General features: G+C 38.9%; 2 protein-coding genes across 3 annotated transcripts in view; both read right to left on the reverse strand.

The window, feature by feature from the left end:
- usp14 (ubiquitin specific peptidase 14 (tRNA-guanine transglycosylase)) overlaps positions 1-6561 on the reverse strand; it is a 17181-nt gene extending 10620 nt beyond the window's left edge. The window contains exons 1-4 of the mRNA XM_061979276.2: positions 6401-6561; positions 5522-5667; positions 5399-5431; positions 1646-1750 (exon numbers count right to left, since the gene is read on the reverse strand). Of these exons, the coding sequence (XP_061835260.1) occupies positions 1646-1750; positions 5399-5431; positions 5522-5667; positions 6401-6416 (300 nt within the window). The 5' untranslated portion in view covers positions 6417-6561. The remainder of the gene's footprint in view (positions 1-1645; positions 1751-5398; positions 5432-5521; positions 5668-6400) is intronic.
- Positions 6562-6961: 400 nt separating this feature from the next.
- The window catches only part of rock1 (Rho-associated, coiled-coil containing protein kinase 1), an 83231-nt gene continuing 76945 nt past the window's right edge, over positions 6962-13247 (reverse strand). The window contains exons 33-34 of one of the 2 annotated variants that reach the window (XM_061979273.2): positions 8736-8809; positions 6962-8434 (exon numbers count right to left, since the gene is read on the reverse strand). In XM_061979273.2, the coding sequence (XP_061835257.2) occupies positions 8758-8809 (52 nt within the window). In that variant the 3' untranslated portion in view covers positions 6962-8434; positions 8736-8757. The remainder of the gene's footprint in view (positions 8435-8735; positions 8810-13247) is intronic. The other variant, XM_061979274.2, reaches the window with a different exon arrangement.

A 13247-nucleotide genomic window follows, 5' to 3' on the forward strand; every position in this document is an offset into this window, starting at 1 on the left:
TATACATTTCCATAGTTTAGTTAGCTGAGGTATATAATGTACAGTGTATTTTGTCAACAACTGTATGTGTGTAACGTATTTCTTGTGCTGAGCAATCATAAAACTGCTGCGAAAACGCACTGTGTGAGGCTCGCAGTAATCCTGCCCCCTGGTGAATAATGCACCCCCGCCGCAGAATGCACCCCCCGACGGGAGCGCCACACCAACCAAAGCCCACACCCAAACCCTCCACGTGCAAGACCGAATCCACCCAAAAAAAGTCACTTAACAAGAAGCCAAAAAGTGCAAAAACAACAATGCTCGCACCGGAGGAGCCGTGTACGACTGCAGGGACACAACATTAGGCACACCTGCAGACCACAGCACGGATTTCATATTTCATTCATTCACAACTCCTCCAACACGAACACCACTGTTCCCGCACTTATAAGTAAAAGGTAAGACCATAATACAGTTTGTATGTGTAAAGTTAAAGTTAAGTTAAAGTACCAATGATTGTCACACACACACACACACTAGGTGTGGTGAAATTTGTCCTCTGCATTTGACCCATCCCTTGTTCACCCCCTGGGAGGTGAAGGGAGTAGTGGGCAGCAGCGGCGCCGCGCCCGGGAATAATTTTTGGTGATTTAACACCCAATTCCAACCCTTGATGCTGAGTGCCAAGCAGGGAAGAATGCTGGTATGAGCTTTTAAACATAACCCGTTAACTGCTGCCAATCAAATGGTGAATAAGATACTCTTTAGGGTTCATATGTTTGTAAATCTGACTGTGATGAAGTCAGTGCCTCACCAGCCATGAACCTCACCGCACGTCACTGACTTTTAAACTACATAAAGTCCAGCAATAAGGCTAGATTTTGGACACTTTTCAAATACTCTACACGATTACGGGACCTGTGAGATTTAATTTTAAAAAAAATAGTATAATAATTAGGGGTGTGGGAAAAAAATCGATTCGAATTCAAATCGCGTTTATCACGTTGCGCGATTCAGAATTGATTCTCATTTTTTTAAAATCGATTTTTTATTTTTATTTTTAATTAATCAATCCAACAAAACAATACACAGCAATACCATAACAATGCAATCCAATTCCAAAACCAAACCCGACCAAGCAACACTCAGAACTACAATAAACAGAGCAATTGAGAAGAGACACAAACACGAGACAGAACAAACCAAAAGAAGTGAAACAAAAATGAATATTATCAACAGTATCAATATTAGTTACAATTTCAACATAGCAGTGATTAAAAATCCCTCATTGACATTATCATTAGACATTTATAAAAAAATAAAAAAAAGAACAATAGTGTCACAGTGGCTTACAAATTTACATTATTGCAATCAGTTGATAAAACATTGTCCTTTACAATTATAAAAGCTTTTTACAAAAATCTACTACTCTGCTTGCATGTCAGCAAACTGGGGTAGATCCTGCTGAAATCCTATGTATTGAATGAATAGAGAATCATTTTGAATCGGGAAAAAATCGTTTTTGAATCGAGAATCGTGTTGAATTGAAAAAAAAAATTGATTTTGAATCGAATTGTGACCCTAAGAATCGATATTGAATCGAATCGTGGGACACCCAAAGATTCACAGCCCTAATAATAATATTATTGGACATTCAGGTACTCACGGCAGAGGCCAGCTGCTCTTCAGTCATGTCTTCTACAAACATGGGCCTCACCGCAGGTTCTTCAGGCAGAGCCTCGGCTGATCCCATCATCAGCAGAGTCATTCCCTAAAAAAGAGACCGTCAGCAATAGGAGATATCACAGCAGTACAACAACTGGCAAAATTGATGGAATCACAGTTCGGGGAAGTTATTCATTCAATTGTTTAATTTGGTAGAAAAAAATCAGATAAGACATTATATAAAATTACAAACTTTCTGGCCTGAATAAACACTAAATTAAATAAAGAAATAAATTGTGGTGGCAGAGGGGTTAGTGCATCTGCCTCACAATACGAAGGTCCTGAGTAGTCTTGGGTTCAATCCCGGGCTCGGGATCTTTCTGTGTGGAGTTTGCATGTCCTCCCCGTGACTGCGTGGGTTCCCTCCGGGTACTCCGGCTTCCTCCCACCTCCAAAGACATGCACCTGGGGATAAGTTGATTGGCAACACTAAATTGGCCCTAGTGTGTGGATGTGAGTGTGAATGTTGTCTGTCTATCTGTGTTGGCCCTGCGATGAGGTGGCGACTTGTCCAGGGTGTACCCCGCCTTCCGCCCGATTGTAGCTGAGATAGGCTCCAGCGCCCCCCCGCGACCCCAAAAGGGAATAAGCGGTAGAAAATGGATGGATGGATGGAATTGTGTAGTCAGTAACAGTTTTGTTTTTAGATCCAGCAGAGTAAAAACTTAGGTAATCACACAATTCTGAGGGAAAATAAGCAATTATTAAAAAAAAAAAAAAAAGACTAAAACATACCGCTATTTTTTTGCACTACCTTTGGCTTTTATAACAGTGTGCAGTCTCTGATGCATGGACTTAACCAGTGACAAAGAGTACTTATCAATCTTTCTCTGATTGCTGTTGTCAGATCATCAGCTTTGCAGGTTAGAGTCTTGTCATGGACCATTTTCTTCAATTTTCACCACAGATTGAGATTAAGACTATTTGCAGGCCATGACATTGATTTTATGTATCTTTCTTTAGGGAAAGTTTTTAAAATTCTTGCTCTACAGTCTATGGCAAAATGCATTATCATCTTGAAAAATGATGTCATCCTTTCCATCGATTGAATTAGAAAATTGTCCAAAATGTAAATGTAAACTTGTGTATTTATTGAAGATGTAATGACAACCATCTTCCCAGTGCCATTACTTGACACACAGCCCCATATGATCAATGACTGTGGAAATGTGCATGTTTTTTTCCAGTAATCGTTTTCATAAATCTCATTGGAATGGCACCAAACACAAGTTCCAGCATAATCACCTTGCCCAATGCGATTGATCACCGAATATGACTTTCATCCAGTCATCAATATTCAACGGTTGCTTTTCCTTACACCATTGGAACATGGTGTTTTTCTGTTTAGATGTTAGACAGCTTTTGCTTAGCTTTTCTGTAAATAACCATTTCTTTTCGCGGTTTCTTACAGTTGGGTCAGACTGTGACTCCAGTTTCTGTCCATTTGTTCTTAATGTGTGTTGCTGTGCATTTTCTGTTTTCAAGACATTGATTTAAGTTTTATGTATTGTTTCTTTGATGTTTTCCTTGGGAGTACCAGTATGCTTGCCTTTTACAACTTTCCCATGTTTGTACTTGCACCAGCCCCCAGATTTTAGACACAGCTGACTGTGAACAATCAACATATTTTGCTACATTGCGTGATGATTTACCTTCTTGAAGAAGTTTGATAATGTTTCAATTGACATCTCTCATGTTGGAACCATGATTCTGGTGTGGATACTCCTTTTTTACTGCAGACTAATGAACAGATTTAATCTGATGCATGTGTTAGCTTTAGAAATGAAAATGTAAAGGGTGATTCCGAGGGGTGTAAAAATTAATCGGTACAAACCAATAACCAATTTTAACTTCAGAGATATGAATACGTCGTTTTGCGAGCCTCTATATGTAATATGGATCAGTCGATGTCTTGTTACAAAATATGGCTGCTATAATCTTGCGGGACTTCAGTGATGACGTATAACGAGAGTACCATTGTCGTTTATGACTGATAATGAGAGAGCAACATGGCAGACCGTAATTCTGATTTACTTACCAAAGGAATGAATCGCAGACCAATCCTAAATTATTGTGCCTAAATCTAGCCGACCGCGGCACGCAGTGTAAACCAATCAGAAGCAACCTAAGGCAGGTCTTTGCGTCTTTATTTTTCACATACACCTCAGAGCAGTGTTGCCAACTTGGCAACTTTCTCGCTGAAGTTGTATCTTTCCAACTCCTTTTAGTGACTTTCATTCTCAAAATGCAACTGGCGACAAATCTAGCAACTTTTTTGGATGTTTGGAGACATGAAAGCGTGTATCACTCTCATGTCCTCGTACAAGCGGTGTTGCTGTGAGCCTTTCCTCACAGCCGTCCCTGCGTCTACTGGACGTCTGCTCTTAAAAAGCTTGCGCTGAAAACACATTTTGTTGTACTTTTAAGCGCCATAATAATGAAGTGCATTCCATTCTCGTCAGAGCAGAGAGGAGACGCGCACCCACTCTGTGCAAAGCTGCCACTGTTTCTGCCTTGGTTGAGATTTAAATGTTTCATCACTGTCATTCGTCAAATAAAAACAAACCTACCGTGTATGTTAATGAGCCAGTCAATAGATTTGGTTCATTTGGGATTATCACAATCCTTCAGTCTTTTGATCAAATGTGACACTAACATTTAACAATGTAGAACAAAGAAAAAATAAAACTAAACTCAGAGGAAAATGTATTTACAGTTCTGATCATAATATGTATTTTTACTTAACTCACATCTTTTCTTTAAGTTTATGGATTGCAACAACTTGAAGTTGATAGTTCTACTATTTGCTAACAATTAATAAAGGAACCACCTGTTTTGTATGTGTATTTAAAAAAATAAACACATGGCATTGTTCTGACATGACATTTTCACCATGCAAAGCTTCCATCTGCATGGAATCGCAACATTTTAAAAAGTATTGTTAGTGAATCGCATCGTAACCCATGTATTGAGATTCATGTCAGATTGCCATTCATATAGTGAATTATTTTCACTCTGCTTGATCTAAAAAATTAACTCTTACAGAGTACAACCATTTATTGTCTGGATTTCTATTAGTGTTTCTTAAAGACAGAAAAATTGCCATTTGAAATGACTATAGACTACACTTTTTCCCCCTACAAAATTACTTTGAACATCCTCAAAGTCTGGCGATTCCATCATTTTGGTCAGGGGTTGTAGTCTCACACTGAAGTACTTGTATACATTTATGTGTGGATTCTTAGTCATTCAGGTCATGGTAATGAGTAAAAAGCTAAATTGAGGCATCTGGACTCGTTTGCTTAAGACGTTTCACTTTTAATCTTCTGTTTTAAAATTTAGGTGTAGAGTTTCACTCATATCTCTAAATAAGACATGATAAAACCTAACAACCGAGAGCAGTGGCTTCAGAGCCTGAGGCCCTCGCTAAACAAAGGTGGTGGTGGTGTATGTCGTCGCCTGTCATCTCTCCCAAAAAAGATCTTGCCCGTTTTGCAACTCCCTGGGCAAACGACTTAACGCTATGCAAGATGTTCATTTAAGCAGCCATCTTGGGCCACACCCACCTGATCCATTTTGGGAGACCCAACATCTAAAACATAGAAATGAAAAAGCCTTTTAAATAAATGTCTAAGCGTCTAATGAAAAGTCCAGTTGCCTCGATTCAACCTTTGCCGATTGCTTAAATACTTACATTTTTCAGCTTTATATTTCCCCACTCGTCATCCTACAACAGACAGCAGACATGTATTGAGAGTTTTGAGCCTACTTTTGATTTAAGAGAAATGATCATATTCTCCTCATCCAAGCGTTTCACCTTGAGAGTGCCTCCCTTCACCATCACCTTCTGCCTGTCGGGCTGCACTCCTGTCAGGGCAAAGAGCTGAGCCTTGAACACCATGGGAGGCTCCTCGGTGTTCAGCTCCACGGCATCAAACTTCTCTTTGCCCCATTTCACGTTGACTAGGAAATAACAACACAAATAACACAAGTGCAATTCTACAGTGTATGACACAGCAGAAAAGTTAGCTACGTTACCTGGCTAAGGCGAAACGTTAGCGGTTGACAGTGCACTGTTTATTTACTGCGTGGCAGGTAGAAGCTTTTTTTTAATTTGATGTTTTGACACATTAAAGGCACATTTTGAGATGACATCTTAGTATCTGTTTTTATTTAAACAAGTACATTGAACTACGAGAACTGTAAACTCGGGTTTTAGCTAGCTTATAGCATTGATACCGGTTGACCAGAGAGTTGAATTGTAATATTTAACGTTATTAATTTAAGATATAATTTAAAGTAATGCTGTGATTAATAAACTACTGTAATGAAAACATGTCTGTTTCGCTTTAAAAGAAATATACTGCCAGTGCCACCCGTCAGCCAAATTAGCAGTGTTAGCTTAAAAAGGCTACTAGGGTTGTCAGTTACCGTAGGTAGACTGCTCAAATAGTCACTTTGAGCGCAACTACAAGGTTAACAGCCAACTATATTGCATATAAGTGCTTTTATTTCGGGTTTGTTATTTCTATAAAAACCCTTATCGACAAGCCCCAAACCGTTAGCTCGCTACCTGCACACGAAGCTAAGTAAGCTAACATGCTAAATTGCGTTATTGCACTAAACGTGAATATTGTTAACTTACAAAACTTTTACACTCAACAATAAATAAGCCACCTTAACGACGAGCTCGTACCTGAAAAAAGCGGCATGTTTGACAAGCTGTTCTTGTGTGTTCCTTCCTGTTTCCAGTCTGCCGGGGCGCGAATGACTTAGCTCGTAGTTACTAGCGTCAACTTCATTCAAATAGAATGACGCTGCAGCAACACGCTGGGAACTTATCGATGAGCTCCAACATCGACTAGTCAGGCCTGGCGCAGTTGACATCCACCATGCTGGCCAGTGTTCGCTTCGATGACGGCATTCAAAACCAAAATAGGTCAGGAAACACTATTTTAATGTAAAAAATACAATATATTCTTTTAAAAATACTATCGATGAGCTCCAACATCGACTAGTCAGGCCTGGCGCAGTTGACACCCACCATGCTGGCCAGTGTTCGCTTCAATGACGGCATTCAAACCCAAAATAAGTCAGGAAACACTATTTAATGTAAAAAATACAATATATTCTTTTAAAAATACATTAACTACAAATACAAAACACGGAAGGGCCTCTTATTTGAATATGCACATTATAGATGTATATATTTGAATATACACACGTTTGAATATATATGGACACTATGAGTCTACAGTGAATGATAAAGATATGTTTATTGACATATCCATCAGTGCGGACTCCAATGCAAATAAACCATGCAACTTAATTATCCAAGACCAGAGTAGATCAGAGTTCCAGTGCTTTTTTCTTCTCTTTTAACTGAACAAAAAGTAAAAAAAAAAAAAAAAAAAACAATTGTGGAGGTAAATTCCATAATCCATATGTCTCTCTCTCTCATTATTTACATTGCAGATGGGGTAGTTTGCATTAATGGGACCCTGGCATGTTCATAGAAACAATGTGGCTTGTTTTCAGCTGCACTATCCCCTAACTTGTCACGATATGAGTCAATTCTTGGGCCTTTTTTAACATGCTAATTTCATTGCAATGTGTCCAAACAGAGGTCACCTAATATATCTATATATACTTTATATACCTAAACCAGAGAAAGAAAGCCGCAATAAAACCACACATGTATGGTAATTTAAAAAAAGGAATAAGATGGAAGCGTTATGATTTGTCTTGTTTTGGAGGAGAAAAAAAAAATAAAGATATGGCAGTAAAAATCAATATCCAAATAGGTTAATAAGGCACTAGGTGGGCCAAATGCTACACCTGTTTAGTCTTCTTCAAATAATTTACAATTCAAACAGTGCAGTTTTACATTTGTTAACTTAATGTTTCCTTTTTGAACCATTTATCTATGAGTCAATGTAAGGCAATACATTACAAAAAATACAAGAAAACAAAATATATAACACAGGACAATGTACCAAATAAACAGAAAGTGATGGAAGTTTTAGGACTCCTATATGCCATTACAATGGAAGCTTCCTTATTTATGGCTTGGAGCAATAAAAATAATTATAATAAAATAATGCATAGATTTAAATGATCAACTTACATGCTCCTCACGCAAAAAAAAATCTAATAATACTCATGTCCCAAATACTCTGTTCCAAACCTGATAAACTTGACTTGGAGCGTAGTTATTTAAAAAAAAGGCCAGCAAGAGAATTCTAGATAAAGGCATCAGTCATGTTTGTCGAATGGAAGTTTGTTTGCATTTAACGCCAGGATCTGTCAGGCGGGTTATTCCACGTGTCCACTCCTGAGATATAATCACTGCAATCCCTGGATGACGGTACCTTAAAGTCCAAGCAAACCCCACCCTCCACCCTTTTTTTCTGTCCAAGTGTCCATCACAAATATCAGGGTTTTGAAAAAACAACCACAGGATGTGTCCTATCCAGCTTGACGTTTCAGCCTTGTTTGGTGTTCGGGACGATGGTGCTCTCTTCTGGTAGAAATGTAGAACTGCGAGACAGTGATGGACTTGCAGGATTTGGGAGGGGGTGGGGTCATTCAGGCTTCTCTTAATGTCCATCACGCCTTTTGTGTCTTGCTTTTTTGCTAATACGGTGCTCAACACAATGCACGAGGAAGGAGGGGAGGGAAAGTATAGTCATAGTCCAAAAACAACAGATCCAACGGTTGAGACGGTTAGCTGAAAGAAAGAAACAGAGACAGGTGTACAGTAAAAGAGACAACACAAATACCTTGAGCGTGGTTAGTGGGTCAAACGAGAAGAAACGTGGCAAATGTGACACCCTTAACATCTCACTGCAAAGGTGACGTAAGAAAAGCTCTTGTTGTGTTACTCAATAAGTTAGTCGTAGGTCCAAACAACACATTAGCCAGAGAAGAATCCCACATGACAACGAGCCAGCCACCAAGTGCCTCGTGTTAGAAACACCCAGTTAATAATAATAATAATAAATAGGAGACACTATACAACACATCCACACTTTTCTGACGAAGGAGCTCCTGTCAACAAGTGCTGGATGTTGTGTCTGCTGCATGGAGGCTGGACTGCGCTCTGCTACAACACAGGAGACAGACAAGCAGGTCATGTGACTGACACGCCAGCGCATCGCAGCCCATGCAGCGCAGGCGATGCGCTTAATCGGCGATGCAATATATACAGTTGTGCTCATAAGTTTACATACCCTGGGAGAATTTATGATTTCTTGGCCATTCTTCAGAGAATATGAACGACAACACAAAAGTATTTTTCCCACTCATGGTTGATTGTTGGGTGAAGCCATTTATTGGCAAACAACTGTGTTTATTCTTCTTAAATCTAAATGATAAAAAGAAAGTACTCAAATGACCGTCATTAAAAGTTGACATACACCAGCTGTTAATACCGTATATTGCCCCCTCTAACATGAATGACAGCTTAAAGTCTTTTGTGCTTGTTGTGGATGAGGTTCTTTATTTTTTCAGATGGCAAAAAGCCTGCAGTTCCTGGAAGTTCTTGAGCTTTTATGCATGAACTGCATGTTTCAGATCTCCCCAGAGTGGCTCAATGATATTGAGGTCAGGAGATTGAGATGGCCACTCCAGAACCTTCACATTGTTCTGTTGTAGCCAATGACAGGTTGACTTGGCCTTGTGTTTTGGACCATTGTCATGTTGGAATGTCAAAAAATGTCCCATGTGTAGCTTCTGGGCTGATAAGTGCACATTTTCCTCCAGTATTTTCTGACAACATGCTGCATTCATCTTGCAATCGATTTTGGCCAAGAGTCCTGAGCCTTTGTAGCTCACACATCCCCAAAACGTCAGTGATCCACCTCCGTGTTTCACAGTAGGAATGGTGTTCCTTTCGCCATAGGCCTTGTTGACTTCTCAACAAATGTAGCATTTATGGTTCTGGCCTAAATGTTCAGTTTTGGTTTCATCACTCCAAATTACATTGTTCCAGAAGTTTTGAGGCTTGTCTCTGCTGTTTGGCGTAATGTAAGCACGATACTTTGTGACATTTGCGCATAAATTGCTTTCTTCAAGTGCCTCTTTATTGTGTATCATGAAATAGCCACGGCACAATTTTTTTAGAGAGTCTTGTATTTCAGCTGAAGTTATCGGTAGATGTTTCTTTGCATCTCAAAATATTATCCTAGCAGTTGTTGCTGAAATCTTTGCTGGTCTACCTGACCGTGGTTTGGTTTCAACAGAATCTCTCCTTTTCCACTTCTTAATCAGCATTTGAACACTGCCAATTGGCATTCTCAATTCCTTGGATACCTTTTTATACCTCTTTCCTCTTTTATGCAGTTCAATTACCTTTTCTCGCAGACCCTTTGACAATTTTTTTGCTTTCCCCATGACTCAGAATCCAAAAACGTCGGTGCAGCACTGGATGTAAAATGCAATGGTCTGTCAAAAGCCCAGAAACTCACTGACCTTTATTACACATACACTAATTACAAACAAACAGGTCACAGGAGAGGACGGGAAGCTTGATTACCCATTCAAACTTGTTTGTGTCAACTTTTGTGCATGTAATCAGGTCAAAGTCCCTGGGGAATGTAAACTTTTGATCAGGGTCATTTGGGTACTTTCTTTTGTCATTTAGATTTAAGAAGAGTAAACACTGTTGTTTGTCAATAAATAGCTTCACCCAACCATTAACCATGAGTGGAAGAAAGTCTTTTGTGTTATTCATATTCTCTGAAAAATGGCAAATAAATCATAAATTCAGGGTATGTAAATGCTTATGAGCACAACTGTACATGTCAACAGTGTCATAAAATCTAGCACAGTACAGTATGCGATAAAAGGTGAGATTCCTAACTTTACCGGCCGTCCTTGAAAACATGACGATCAAAATTGACAGCAAAGTGAAATTATGGACACTGTCAAGTTATAATGCAGGGGTGTCCAAACTACAACCCACGGGCCAAGTGTGGCCCGCCGGCATCTTCAGGTTGGCGTGCAAGATTTCCCGGCTTTAATAAGGAATCTGGCCCACGGTGGGTCAACAGCTTAATTTTAAATGGCTAACAATCTACTACAAGTCTGCCACCACTTTGTGGACAATGTGAGAAAATCACGCAATGACCATGAATTTTCATGAATACAGGAAGTACACAGACCTGCATTTACTTATAGGACTCAATCCAAGCAAAATGTGTACGTGTGTATATGTGTCTATATACAGTGTATATATACAGTCGCGATCAAAAGTTTACATACACTTGTAAAGAACATAATGTCATGGCTGTCTTGAGTTTCCAATAATTTCTACAACGATTATATTTTTGTTATAGAGTGATTGGAGCACATATTTGTTGGTCACAAAAAACATTCATGAAGTTTGGTTCTTTTATGAATTTATTATGGGTCTACTGAATATGTGACCAAATCTGCTGGGTCAAAAGTATACATACAGCAATGTTAATATTTGGTTACTGCAATAAGGCGCTTTTGGTAGCCATCCACAAGCTTCTGGCAAGCTTCTGGTTGAATTTTTGACCACTGCTCTTGACAAAATTGGTGCAGTTCAGCTAAATGTGTTGGTTTTCTGACATGGACTTGTTTCTTCAGCATTGTCCACACGTTTAAGTCAGGACTTTGGGAAGGCTATTCTAAAACCTTAATTCTAGCCTGATTTAGCCATTTGTTGAACACTTTTGACGTGTGTTTGGGGTCATTGTCCTGTTGGAACACCCAACTGCACCCAAAACCCAACCTCCAGGCTGATGATTTTAGCTTGTCCTGAAGAATTTGAAGGTAATCCTCCTTTTTCATTGGCCCATTTAAAGCACCAGTTCCATTGGCAGCAAAACAGGCCCAGAGCATAATACTACCACCACCATGCTTGACAGTAGGGATGGGGTTCCCGGGATTAAAGGCCTCACCTTTTCTCCTCCAAACATATTGCTGGGTATTGTGGTCAAATTGCTGGGTATTGTGGCCAAACAGCTACATTTTTGTGTCATTTGACCACAGAACTTTCTTCCAGAAGGTCTTATCTTTGTCCATGTGATGTCAGATGAAACAAAAATTGAGCTGTTTGGCCACCATTCCCAGCAATATGTTTGGAGGAGAAAAGGTGAGACCTTTAATCCCAGGAACACCATTCCCACCGTCAAACATGGTGGTGGTAGTATTATGAGCTCGGCCTGTTTTGCTGCTAATGGAACTGATGCTTCAAATGGGACAATAAAAAAGGAGGATTACCTCCAAATTCTTCAGGACAACCTAAAATCATCAGCCCGGCGGTTGGGTCTTGGGCGCAGTTGGGTGTTACAACAGGACAATGACCCCAAACACATGTTAAAAGTAGTAAAGGAATGACTAAAGCCTTCCGAAAGTCCTGACTTAAACGTGTGGACAATGCTGAAGAAACAAATCCATGTCAGAAAACCAACATATTTAGCTGAACTGCACCAATTTTGTCAAGAGTGGTCAAAAATTCAACCAGAAGCTTGCCAGAAGCTTGTGGATGACTACCAAAAGCGCCTTATTGCAGTGAAACTTGCCAAGGGACATGTAACCAAATATTAACATTGCTGTATGTATACTTTTGACCCAGCAGATTTGGTCACATTTTCAGTAGACCCATAATAAATTCGTAAAATAACCAAACTTCATGTATGTTTTTTGTTAACAACAAGTATGTGCTCCAATCACTCTATCACAACAAAATAAGAGTTGTAGAAATTATTGGAAACTCAAGACAGCCATGACATTATGTTCTTTACAAGTGTATGTAAACTTCAGATCGCAACTGGAAATGTGTCTATATACATGTGTCTATAAATACATACATTTATATGTATATGTATATATATATATATATATATATATATATATATATATATATATATATATATATATATATATATATATGTATATATATATATATATATATATATATATATACACACATACATATGTGTTTTTTGTCCCGATACTAATATTTTGGTACCTGTACCAAAATGTACAAACCCCGTTTCCATGAGTTGGGAAATTGTGTTAGATGTAAATATAAACGAAATACAATGATTTGCAAATCATTTTCAACCAATATTCAGTTGAATATGCTACAAATACAACATATTTGATGTTCAAACTGATAAACATTTTTTTTTTTGCAAATAATCATTAACTTTAGAATTTGATGCCAGCAACACGTAACAAAGAAGTTGGGAAAGGTGGCAATAAATACTGATAAAGTTGAGGAATGCTCATCAAACACTTATTTGGAACATCCCACAGGCGAACAGGCAAATTGAGAACAGGGGGTGCCATGATTGGGTATAAAAGTAGATTCCATGAAATACTCAGTCATTCACAAACAAGGATGGGGTGAGGGTCACCACTTCGTCAACAAATGCATGAGCAAATTGTTGAACAGTTTAAGAAAAACCTTTCTCAACCAGCTATTGCAAGGAATTTAGGGATTTCACCATCTATGGTCCATAATATCATCAAAGGGTTCAGAGAATCTGGAGAAATCACTGCACGTA

The sequence above is a fragment of the Nerophis lumbriciformis genome, linkage group LG19 (assembly GCF_033978685.3).
Source record: "Nerophis lumbriciformis linkage group LG19, RoL_Nlum_v2.1, whole genome shotgun sequence".
Lineage (NCBI taxonomy): Eukaryota > Metazoa > Chordata > Actinopteri > Syngnathiformes > Syngnathidae > Nerophis > Nerophis lumbriciformis.